Raw genomic sequence first — 12,994 nt, 5'->3', positions numbered from 1 at the left:
AATGCATAGAGAGCGAGTGACTTATAACACAAAATGTTGGGCTATTTTTGAAAGGAGGCATGCAAGGAAGTGCCTGTTTTCTTTGATGTTTTTCTCTCTCTCCCCTTGCCTAGTGAGCTTTCTGTATGTTTGTACTGGAGAGATAAATGTAGCATTGTTGTTGTTGTTATTGTTGTTTATAACCAATTTGCATTAATCAATAAGTTTACTTGCAAGACAGTAAATAAAACCCCTACTTAAAAATACACATCGCAATAAACTGAAAACATATGGCTGTGCATTATTATTGTACTTGCTATTCCAGTATATCAGGAAAAAAATGCCCCTTTCTCCATCAATTTATTTAGCTCATTTGCTCGTATTCTCCCATAATAGGTTGTCTTGGTCCTTTTCACTATAGTTCAAATATTTTTAATCAACTCAAAGATAGTGTGGGGAAGTCAGTTTCTTTCAATAGCTTGTCTATTCAGCTAAGTGAGCAACTGAGAGTGACTATACAATAAGAAGTCAACGGGTGCTGGCTGACTATCCTTTCTGGGTCATGCCACCAGACCTCGGATAAATTTATTAATAGAAGGAGGAGGAAAGACTAAATACAAATAAGTGTGGCCCGTGCAAATAGCTAACATCAAAAATATGCCTGACAAGTAAAATATAGTTCATCGTTGAACGGAAAGAGAGGTGCCAAGTCTGAAGATTGACAGTCACTTATAAATCATCACATAGAATGAAAATTTGAGCTTTTGTGCAACTTGCATTCATCTCACCGGGTCTCTTTTGGGTAGATGGTGCCCTTTTGTGTTTTTCTCTTTGGCATCTATGAGTAAAAAACACCTGAAAGGGTTAACCACTGCATCCAGTGCCCTCCTGTGGATTTAACTCTGCAGCATGGTATAAATAGTTGAAAGGCTTGCATACAATTGATCAAAGCCTCTCTTTTAAAAAGTCATTGTCAGGTGCCAAATGGAATGCAGTACCTTTCCATTAAAAGGTGAAAAGGCTTCATGTGCCCATGCAATTCATGTCCATATTCTGCCCCCCAACCCCCCAGCCCATACCGATAAACCCTTAAGGTAGAGCACTGGAATCTTGTTATAAAAAGCTTTATTTTGGAGGGGAGGAAAATCCTAGCAAGATATTCAAGTGCCTGGACCACCTTCCTTCTCTCTCTGAGTGCAGACGGAACCTGTCCTTTGCATTTGTTGTTTCGGCATCTTTTTCCCCCAACACACAGCAATACTGAGAAGCCAGCGAGACAATGACAAATGGGAATAGTTCCTTAGAGATCAAAAGAAGAGTGACACGCAGCTTGAACTGGCCTCTGGAAATGCCCCATTGAATGCAAAAAAGGGGGGGGAGACTTTTCAAAATGCTGCTGTCAGACACCTTGCTGTCAATCACCTGTCTGGCAGTCAAATTCCCTCCTCCCCTCCCCATTTCTCCTTTCCCCCCTCTTTTCTCCTGCTTCTTGCATGTCCTATCAGGTATGGCTTGATGGAGCATCTAACGTTGAAAAGGACTGTTTTTAATCCCAAGGGAGCTAAAAAATAATGGCTTTGGGGCATGGGGTCATACCCAACTAAGCAAACCCTCTGAACCTAATGAACCTAAGTTAGTCATGCCCATTAACTTCAGCAGGTGTGCACAAAGTATAGATACAATTCATTATCTGTAGCTGTACCTTAGTCCTTAAATACCACCATTCAGAACTTTTCTTTTTTTCCCAGCCTGAGTTCCACATTTCTTGTTGGCCAAATTTCTAGTACCAGCTGGCAGCCAGAGCCTGAGCCAGAGGCAATAGTGAGCAGAGCAATAAATTGAATTTTACTTGCATACCGTAGACTACTTTCTATTGATGCACGTCTTCTAGTAGCCTGGGTGTGAGTCTGTTCCCTTCTAAATGGTTTCCAGCCCTAGTCCCTTGACAAAGACAGATGTGGTCTCCCTTTCCCGAGTCTAAACATTCAGGGCAAAACCAATATCCAGCCTGAAGACTGGACAGTGAATGCAGGTTTTCCTCGGTTGTTCTATAATAATTCTCTCCTTCAATGGACAAGTAAGAGACCTGGGAATTGTAGGCAGTGGCTTGAGCCAGTTTTTCCTCTCCATAGTGGCTTTGGAAAGTCTTCATGATCCCCAGCCTCAGACATGAAGCTGCAGAGGTGGCACGGACTGCCCTGCCGGTAACATGGTTCTGAGGTTGGGAGGGAGGCTGGGGGAAGAAGTAGTTGGCTGCTGTGGGTGAGGGGGTGGATGGATGTTCCCAGAGGGCCTTGGTCCAAGTAGCTAGCAAACCAGCAAACCCCTGTCACCTTTCCACCTCTAAGGTTGGGGCAGGGGAGTTATCCTTGACCTTGTCACTGATGGGTGGGGTGGGAACTGGGATACTAGCAATCACAATTTTTGGCTTGTCTACCAAAAATTGTTCATCCTGGGCAGGACGCTGTTACTTTTCTGTAAATTGGCAGTGACCATGACCCACATCTCATTCAATGTGAGGACCAGCTAGTGTTGGGCTTTGCAAAGTGACTGTATAACACCTATTATATTATGGATAGTTCTAAACCTAATTTCTGCAATCCGTCCTGGTTCCCAAATTCTTGTACTTAAAGGTTGCAGAATGCAGAAATGTTTTACAAATCTTTTTCTTTTTCTTTTACCAATTCATAAAGTTACTCTTAAGTCCCATTGAACTGAGTTATGTGAATTATAACTGCTTAGTAGTTAAGTCTAGCATTGCACACTTTAGTGTGTGGTTTGTATGGATCTGATTCTTGGCAAGCAGGCTGTCAGTCTTAAATAAAGATGTCCAGTAATCGGTGGATTTCAGCCTCCGTACTGGCTGGTTCCCTTGATTACAATATTTAATTCAGTGTATCATTGCACTCTATGAAATTGTCCCAGAGTGGATTTATCACAAAGCTGAATTCTGAGAGTGAAAATTAACAAGGCTGCTTTCAAAAGTGAACCAGTGCCTGGAAGAAAGTAGCATTGAACCTATAGGACCTATGTCATATTTCTTCTAACCCTGTTATCCATGTGTTCTTTTAGGTAACCTGGAGAATGGTGATGAGCACGAAACAGCTGATTTTTCAGTAGAATTGGCTCGGCGAAATGCTAACTCACATTACAGGTATAAGGCAGATTAAGTTTTCTAGTTTTCAAACAAGTCCATACACCTTTCTGTTTTCTTCCTGCCTAAAGCTTGGTGTGGCGGATTGTGCTCGAGGTTCAAGCTTGCGTGTTTCCTCTTTCTTTACTTACTTGGTTTATGCAAGCCATGGTTTGCTGTTGCGTCTGAGCCAAGGAAAAAGTGATTAGCACAACCCATTGTTTATGCCTGTAAACCCTCGGAGAAATGTGTTTCAAAATGAGGTGTGCATGGAAACTATGCCTTGCAGTAACAAATAGTTCATGAAGGAAACTTGAGAGGGGAGCAAGTGCATGAACCTGGGAGTTGTGCATTGAAATGGATTGTGCCCAGTCTTGTTCTTGCAGTTCAAATGTCTTCTGTAGGCTCTTCTTCAGGTTTTCCTTTCTCCCCTTTTTAAAAGCAGGGAAGAAGTGAGCCCCCCTGTCCAAGAGAACTCTCTGCACGATCTGCTGCCCTCGGCCACTGTGCCAGAACCGATGACCGTTGGTAAGTCTCTGCTGAGCCGGATTCAGAAGGCTGCTGTTGTTGTCTTTCCATTCTATTCAAGCAAATGCTTTGTCAGGATAAGTTCCAGTTCCCTGGCCAGCATTGGCAAGAGTTCTTATCGGTTTCATAGAACTGATTCAGCCGTCTCCCTGTGTAGTGGCATCCTGATGTTTTCAACTGCAACCCTCATCAGCTCCAGCCAGCAGGTCCAATGGATAGAGATGGTTGGAGTTGTACCCTGACAGCATCTGGAGGGCATCTGATTAGGGTAGGCTGGGCTAATTCAGATTTTGGGGCTATAAATTGGTAGCCCAGTAGGCAGTGAAGCACAATATTAGGAATATAAAACCCCCCAAATCGAAAGCAAAGCCCCCATAACTTGAGAAGAGCATTGCAGGGTCAGATGAAAGGCTCAGTTAATCTTTCACTATCTTTCTAATAACAATTGGCTAGATGTGCCTTGGAAGCATACGGCATCTGCTCCCCCTTATTGCGACCCCCAAGGTATAACTGTGCAATCAGCAGGGAAAGAGGTGGGGAAAGCTTTGCTTTACTCCAAAGCGGTCTGTTGTTAATTTCATTATTAGTTATTGCATTTATGGAATCTTCATAAATGAAATGAATTTGACTTCACATCCAAAGGCGAACTCCTCCGTTGTCTCCCGAAACTGATGGATGCCAACAGATAACAATCTGGGAAGAATCTCAAAAGCAATTTCACAGTACATTAGAAACAGTCACACTTATAAAAACAAATTGAAATGTGTTCAGATATTGACTGGCATTAAAAAAAATAAATCTCCCTGTATGGAAGGGAGGAAAGTCTCCCAACAGGTGCCCCAAAGAGAACAGAGAAGGAACCTGTCTGATACGCAGCTGGAGGGAGTTACCATAGGCTGGTACTTCTTGGTTCTGACCTTGTGCAGAACAGACTCCTGATAAGATGGTCTCTGCATTACTGTGTGATAATAAAAGCCACAAGACCCACAGCTACAAGTGGTTTTTGACAGCAGTGTTTTGTTATGTTTTAAAGGCAGTGGTTGCAACCTATGTTTTGTTGAAAAAGAACTTTCTGCTCCTCGTTTCTTTCCTTGCCAAGTCTGGAAGCACCTCTTCCCCCTTTCTTATCCAATGTGCTTTGCTAACGCATCTCACAGAACCTCCGCTCTTCAAAAGTGTAGCGACTCTCCAGGTCTTATCTGCATCAAATCACTTAGGAGCGTACTGTATTGTCTACACGGGCTGGCAGCAGCTCTCCAGGGGGCCAGGAGTCTCTCCCATCCCTACCTGGATATGCCACTGGGGACTGAACTTGGGAAATTCTGCATGCAAGGCAGATGCGCTCTACCACTGAGCTTATCCCCCTTTGCCTTAAATCCACCAATCTTCCTGAAACGCCAGTGCTGAAAGTATTGCTTTAGGCTGCAGTCCTATGCACAAGCCTGGAAGTGAGTCCCATTGAAACGAATGGGATTTCCTTCTGAGCAAAGAGCCATAGGATTGCTTTGTTTGTTGTGGATTAACATTTTCATCAACAGAGAGGAAGCTAGGAGTAGGCTTTTTGTTTTTTTACTTCTGCCATTATTTAATGTATATACAACAACAACAACCCCCTCCCCAATAAATATGGCCACAGGATGAGGCCACCACTTGGTGATAGAGCCCATTTTGATTTTTAGATTGTAAGCCATTTTTTAAAAACAACAACAACAAGCCAGTATTAAAAACTGCTCAAATGTCTGTATTACAAGAGCTGTGTCCCCATTATCAAGGTTCTTGGAGCAGGACTCAAGCTTTCCTATGTTATTTCCCATAAGCTGTTATGTTTCTGCTCCCTATAATGTGTCAGATTAATCTGTAAATTAAAAAGAAAAAACCATCACCTCTCAGAGAAATCAAATTTATATTCTGGCATTGAGCTAGAGAAGCAATCCAAGAATAAGGTTTTAGCCAAGAATATATCTGGATATATGCTGACAGATGACTTCACTTTACAGCTCCTTCTCAAGAGGTGATTGTGAACTATCCTTATCTAATCCTTGACTAGCCTCTGAGAGTTTTTTAAATTAATAACGTGCCCTGGAGAAGTGGTACGTCTGTACTAAAGCATGTCTCTTCCTGAGCACACGTTCTTCTGAGTTCTGTTTGTATTCCTACTCCTACTGATAAATCTGTCAGACACAGCCATTTGGAAGCGAAATGTTCCAAGACTCGATGGCGCTTTCGGACAGTCCGTTTTCTCCACCGTGGCCTGGTTGCTTATTGGGAGTCGTAACACAAATGTCGCAGGCATCAGACACCTATGGAGGAAATTATTTAGCCTCTCTCTTGAATCCAAAAGCTTGCAGGCAGGCAGGGTGGTTGTGGTTTAGGTATTCAACTAAAGCTTTTTCAGCCCCTTCTTGGGCAATCTTCTGCGAGCCACATGCCATTGATGGCTGGGCAAAAGGGGGCGGAGCAATGAATGCAAAATTTACCTGCGTACAGTGGGCACCTTTTTACACTTGCACACCTCTCTTTGACCTTCATCCAGGCAACCGAGAGTCATGATCAGGGTTTAAGGAGTCATTCTAGGCCAGCAAATGTTTTCAGCAGGGGGCCGGTCCACTGTCCCTCAGACCTTGTGGGGGGCCGGACTATATTTTGAAAAATAATAATAAGTAAATGAATGAATTCCTATGCCCCACAAATAACCCAAAGATGCATTTTAAATAAAAGCACACATTCTGCTCATGTAAGAACACCCGGCAGGCCCCACAAATAACCCAGAGATACATTTTAAATAAAAGGACACATTCTACTCATGAAAAAACACGCTGATTCCTGGACTGTTTGCAGGCCAGATTTAAAGGCGATTGGGCCGGATTTAGAAGGCGATTGGGCCACATCCGGCCCCCGGGCCTTAGTTTGGGGACCCCTGATCTATACTAATGGGAACTAGACAGGGAGTGATTGAGCAGGAAACAGATCTTGGGATCACAGTGGATAGCTCAGTACAAATGCCCCAGTATACATCCACGGTGAAAAGAGTCTAGAGTCGTAACGAAAGGGATGTGCAGGCTGGGGGTGAGGACTGTCAATATGCTAACGTCTTTACAGAAATCTATGATGCAAGCATAGAGGTCGTTGTAGAGCTGGAGAGGGTACAGAGAAGGATAAGTAACCAAAACAATCAGAGGGTTGGAGCAACTCTCCTGTAAAGAAAGTTTCATAGCATTTGGGGATGTTTAGGGAAGAAAGGAAACCAACTACCCAGATGCCCCCGGGCCTTAGTTTGCCTACCCATGTTCTAGGCCAGGGGTGGCCAACTCCCAAGAGACTGCGATCTACTCACAGAGTTAAAAACTGGCAGTGATCTACCCCCTTTTTGGGGGTTCAGGTCAAAGTTGTTGAGTTTTTCCAGGGAGGAGGTAAAATGTTGAGCTTTTTTTTTAGGGGAGCCACAGTTATTCAGCTTTTTGGGGGGAGCCAATGATCTACCAGTGATCTACTGGTAGATCACGATCTACCTGTTGGACATGCCTGTTCTAGGCAGACAAAAGAAGTTTAGGAGGGAGTGTCAGGGGTGTGGGAGAGTCTCAGAAAGTCAGACAAAGAGATTTGGAAGGCTGCATTTTACCCCTGGGCCTGCGATTCTACACCTCTGTTCTAAATTTTACAATACATTAAAAACACCACCACCACCACCAAGCAAAACACCACATTGCTAAGGAGTACGAATTTCAGAGCTTTTGTTGTGTTGGATACGTAACTGTCTATCCAAGTGAATAATGGGGCGATATATTCCATTTCTCTCCCTGCCCCCTGTTTTCTTCTGCAGCTGAACTTCGGCAAGCCATTGTGGCCATGATGAATAGAAAGCATGAACTGGAAGAGCAGAGCAGGTAACCAGAGTGCAGTGCCTTGGTCAACCTCATGCTGAGATGCTATATCCACTGCATTAGGGCGGGAGGGGTTTTCCTTGATTGCATTTGCATGTGAAGGGGTCAAGAGGATGCTGCTTCACCAGACTTCTGCCTTTGTACCCCACTAATTTTGCCTCCATGCTAGCGTACATATTGGTCCTGTGTTTGGTGCCAGCGTGAAGTGAGCCCTGTGCATTTAGTGTTGTGCAAGGGCTTATCCGGTGATCAGGAACCCTTAGTGAAACACACCTGTACAGGTCTGGGGTCCCTTTACACTGGCCCTGGAGTAAAAGCATATCGTGGTCCTTGTGTCCCTCTCTGTTAAACCAGTAAGGAATGGTGGGGGAAACGTGAAATGAGTCATCACTAGAGGTACACATCTTGAATAATCGTTGCTGAACGTTCATACCATTTGATGTTTCCTAATAATCTATTTCAAGCGCCGTTCATTTGCATATGAATAAAACAGTAATTCTGGAGGAGCCAACGTTTTTGTGTCTTTAGATAGCGCATGCATGTGCTGCAGACAGCACTGTCCCAGTAGAGGCATTCCCTCCTGTACGTTGACACCTTTTGAATAGATTCATCGAAACCTTGCCTCCCGAGTCACAACCCATTGTTATACGCAGATGCTCGAGATGCTGTAGGTGAATGAAGGGCTCTGAATTGTAGGGAAATTATACACGCCTAGATGTGGCAAGCCAAAGATACGCGCAGCACACATGAGAGCTCTCTTCCCTTTATGGCAGAAGTGTTGGGAAACCTGTGGCCCTCCAGATCAGGCATCCCCAAACTCGGCCCTCCAGATGTTTTGGGACTACAACTCCCATCATCACTAACTAACAGGACCAGTGGTCAGGGATGATGGGAATTGTAGTCCCAAAACATCTGGAGGGCCGTGTTTGGGGATGCCTGCTCCAGATGTTCTTGTGGAACTGCAACTCCTATCAGCCCCAGCCAACATGGCCAGTAGTCAAGAACGATGGGTGTGGGAGTCCCCCAGTACCTGGAGGGCCACAGGCTTCTGTCCCTGGAGGGGTGATGGACTATCCCTGGAGGAAACTGGGCTGCTAATTTTTAACAGCTGGCCTTGACATCAAGGAGGAAGATAAATTTTCAGGCAGTCCCCCCCCCCCCGAAGCAGGAGAGGAGCAGCAGCCAGGTCAACTGCAAAGCAGGTGAAACTTGCGTTACCATCTTCCTGCTTTGCTACGGCTCCCCCCTGAAGGGAGAGGAGACCTCTGGACCACCCCTGAAGAACCCTGTACTTACACACCACTGATTTGTAACAGCTAGCCTTCACACCAGACTTCTGGGTGGGGAGGTTAAAGGGGGGGGGGAATTGTCGGTTTGATATGAATGATATTTGGATTAGGGTGAGGTTGAGGTTTCGTTTGTTTGCTAGTTAGTGGTTCAGAGTATTGCTTTGTTTATTACTTCAATATTGTTAATGTTGTTTGCTACTATACAGCTAGTATGTCTCCCCCCACCCCTACCCCATGGATGTTATATTCTATGAAATACTAATATATTGTGTAATTCCCCCCACCATTTCCCCCTAGGGTATAACGTATTGTATTTTTCTTCTTCTTCTGTAAGTCACTTGGAGACCTTTAGGCAACGAGTGACGAATAAGTTTAATGAATGAAAGAATGAATATTGAAACAGGCCTGCCTTGACAAGTGTGATGCCATGATGGACAGTGCTGTGTCCATAATGCTGTGCCCTTCCCCCTCCCCCTCAGTTCCTTGCGGAACCTCCTTGACGGAGAGATGGAGCATTCTGCGGGGCTTCGCCAAGAAGTTGACAACCTGAAGAAGAAAGTTTCTGAGCAGGAAGAGCGCTACACCGTGAAGATCCAGGCCTTAGCAAGGTAGGGAAGTGTGGGTGATGTGGCTTCCCCAGGTCTGGTGGAAGGTAGCCTGGTGCCAAGGAAGCTTGCCTTTCCTTGGAGATGCTCCTCTACCCAAGACTGTCTGGAGAACACTCGGGCTGGGAAGAACACATGTGGCTGGGAAGTGACTGTGTATGAGGTTAGGCTCAGCTGCTGCCCTCTTCCAGCTGTGCTTTCTTCTAGGTCAGGGGTTGGCAACCTAAGGCCCATGGGCCACAAGCAGCCCATGGGGGTTGTTTAACCGGCCCATGGACCCCTGCCGCCTGCTCAGTCGGCTCCCGTGCGCCACGCTAAACCGGTGCAGAGCAGAGCGGGGACCACCTTCTGCGACGCTGGCCAGCTTCCCATTGGCTGCTGGAAGCTCCTGCAGCCAATGGGAAGCTGCACACGCTTCCTCTGCGCTCGAAGGAGCACCAGAAGGAGTGTTTGTGCGTGCGTGCGCAGGCACTCCGGCCAACCATGGCGTCTGCGGGACCGTGAACCGGCCCAAGCTACAACAACTTTGCCGACCCCTGTTCTAGGTTGAGCAGACCCAGTTTGGTAGCTTCTGGATTGTCCTTAGATCTCAACCCTCCATCCCAGTGGTCTTCAGCTGGTCCAGACCCAAGTCCCACCTCCTGACTTCCAAGCTGCAACATGGGACCTGCTTTCACATTTTCACATTGGACTTATACTTAATAGTGCTAATGATGCACTTCATTCAATCCTAAAACAACAATCTGTAGAGAAATGTACGTGGTGCAACCTCAGAATTACTACTGAATGGAAACTAGTCCTGCAGTGAGGCATGAGAAAGGCATGAGCACCCGATTGGCCAGAAATATGTGTCTTAGTTTTTTTTTAATGGCTCGTTCTTTTCTCCCATCACGTTGCCACACTTGTGCAAATTGATACAACAAACATCTAATCACAAGAACCTGCCATAGTCCAAACTCACATGAAGTGCTCCTTTGGTCTGGTCAGCTTCATCTGGAATCTAATATGGTGGCAACAGCTTTGCTGCAACCCACTGGTTGAAGACCTATGTTCTATCTTTCAGAGCCCAGTCTTTGCCTTTATTTCAGAGTTCCAATTTTGAGTGCTGTACACAAGCATGGCAGCAGCCAATGAAGGAGGCTTTTGCAAAGGAAGGAGCTGCAACCATTCCTACATTGTTGATGTCCCCTTCCTTTAGGGACCTTGCTTCTGGGTGCAGGGATCAAATGTTGTCTTGGGTACTGGAAATAGAACCTTTACAAACGGAATCTGATAACTCCTCTTAGCTTGTTGCACTTTTATTTGTTTACTGCTGTGTCTACATCCCATCTTTCCTCCAAGGAGCTCTAGGGTGTGGTATATGGTTCTCCTCCCCATTTTTATCCTCACGACAACCCTGTGAGGTAGTTTAGACTGAGAGTGGCCCAAGAGTGAGCTTTGTGGCTGAATTGAGGATTTGAACCCTGGTTCCCAAGGTTCTAGTCCAGCATGTGCATTTTTTCCCTTCTGGAATAGGTCAACCCAATTAGTAAGCTCTGTGTCTTGCAAACTCTTTCCCAATATGTTATTCCAGTCTTTCTTTCTTTCTTCTTCCTCTTTTTTTAAAAAAGAGTGAGTAGATTTTCTTAAGAACACTGAGTTTTGTGCTATTTAGGCATGATGGATTATGTTTGAATGATGAGTAAGCAACTCAACAGATTTTGTTAAACCGGTTTCCTGTGCTTTTTTTCTTTTTCTGCTTGGTGTTGTTGTCTTGTTGATGCTCCAGTGCTCCATAATGCAACTCTGCTGTTTTCGATTTTGAAATTGGTTCCAAAAACCTGTCACCATTCACCTTTTGCTGATTGATACCTGCGGTAGTAACTCCATCTGTAGTCATTTCTACTGGAGTCTTCCTAGATTGATTGCGGAACACAGGCGTGTTTCAACATTTCTCAGAAAGTTTGCGATATCGCTCAGTGTTAATACAAATAGGTCAGCTGTCAGCCTCAATGCAGCAACAAATGTATCTAAGCCTTTCCTGCAATATTTCGAATAACAAAGAGAGACTCCAGCATCACACTTCTTAAAAGTATCTTCAGTATCGGCTGTTGTAGCATATAAACAAGAGAGTCTTTTAGGTTGAAATTATGGGTCTCTCCACCCCCTGGAACAGTCTTTCTGTCCTAATTCCAAGCTGAGTCAACAGTCCTGTATGTCATCTGTTGAAGCACTTAAGTAGGGATTGTGATGTCAGGTGACAGCTTCAAAGCGGCCTGCTCTCGGCACTAATCAGCTGATTGTTGCTGGGTGCGCACACCTTCAAAGGAGCTCGCTATAAGTACTGATCAGCTGACCAGTGGTTCCAGGAACCCCCTTTTGAAGTCCATTTGTAGGTGCAGTGTGAATCCAAGCGACGCCTGCAAACAAAAAACTTCATTGGTTTAGACCAGGGTTTGAGGAGCCAAATTAGTCTGGTGGGCCAGATCTTTACCTTCTCCCACCCCTGCAATCCAGCTTTCCCAGGTGGGTGGAGTCATGCATCTTCCAATCATCTGATGTCATTATGATGTCAGGTGACTGATAGGTGGGCAGTCCCACTCACCTCTCAGAGTTGAGCTGCCCATGTAGGGGCCGGCTTCTTTTCCACCAGTGTGTTTCCTGCAGTGAATGCATTGGCAAAGCATCATCCTGCAGCATTGAACCCTCTGCTCACCAACTGATGTCACCCAGTGGCAACAACTGATGGATGGGTGGGTGTCATTCTTTGGGCCAGCTGGGACCCCCAGAGAACCAGGATTGCCCCATGGGACAGAGGTTCCCCATCCCGGGCTCAATGGACCAGTGGATTGACTTGGTATAAGGCATATTCCTATGTTCATCTGAGAAGAGTGCTTGTTCTGGGGATGGGGTTACTCTTTGGACAGCTAGCATGGGCTGTGGTGATGCTGGCAGTACTCTGTAGTAGACTTCATAAATCTTTCAACTAAGACTGTTCAGCTTCCCGGCTTGTCTCTTTAGGAAATGAAGTGTAAGGACGGATGGCAATGGAAAGTAGCAAAAATTAGCTACTGACTAAGCTTAGATTCTTGGTATGAAAAGCTGAAGCTGTGAACGTCCCTTTTGCTCAGCTCTTCTTTAGGCAGTAGACTAAGCAGAGTGGATTTGCCCGAATAACTCTACATATTAGTTGGCCAAAACTGGTTTTGAATTTGCATTCGAGGTGTCTGAAATCTTCCAAATGAAAGGGCATTCGTAATCATGCCGTGTTTGGCAAAATAGAAGCACAGCTTTCCCAAGCTCTTGCTGCTGTGTTTGTGGAAGATCTGTCTTACCTTTTTAAATAAACAATCTCATAAGTTATCATTTGGAAGTACAAGGAACGGAGCTGGAATCAACCATTTATCCCCAAGAACCGTGCAGTTTTATTTGACAGCCAATCATAAGATCTCTCTCTCTCTCTGTGCGTTTGTTTCCTTTTCCTTTGAGCTTTCACCAGGGCAGCAATTCTGCGAGGTAAATAAGTTGGGGAGGAAGTGCAGTGTCATAGTCTCCCTATCTAAATTCTTTACCAAAGAGATGGTGATGGCTTCAATTGCT

The 12,994-nt window shown here is 45.2% G+C and overlaps 1 protein-coding gene across 7 annotated transcripts in view; it reads left to right on the top strand.

Moving 5' to 3' along the window:
- The window catches only part of SNX29 (sorting nexin 29), a 196,132-nt gene that overhangs the window by 21,882 nt on the left and 161,256 nt on the right, over positions 1-12,994 (top strand). For 6 of the 7 annotated variants that reach the window (XM_033166463.1, XM_033166462.1, XM_033166456.1 and 3 more), the window contains 4 exons: positions 3,052-3,133; positions 3,555-3,640; positions 7,461-7,524; positions 9,290-9,418. In XM_033166463.1, the coding sequence (XP_033022354.1) occupies positions 3,052-3,133; positions 3,555-3,640; positions 7,461-7,524; positions 9,290-9,418 (361 nt within the window). The remainder of the gene's footprint in view (positions 1-3,051; positions 3,134-3,554; positions 3,641-7,460; positions 7,525-9,289; positions 9,419-12,994) is intronic. The other variant, XM_033166457.1, reaches the window with a different exon arrangement.

Source organism: Lacerta agilis, chromosome 13 (assembly GCF_009819535.1).
Source record: "Lacerta agilis isolate rLacAgi1 chromosome 13, rLacAgi1.pri, whole genome shotgun sequence".
Lineage (NCBI taxonomy): Eukaryota > Metazoa > Chordata > Lepidosauria > Squamata > Lacertidae > Lacerta > Lacerta agilis.
Note: the sequence above shows the minus strand (reverse complement) of the source record. Positions and strands in the feature narration are given on the sequence as shown.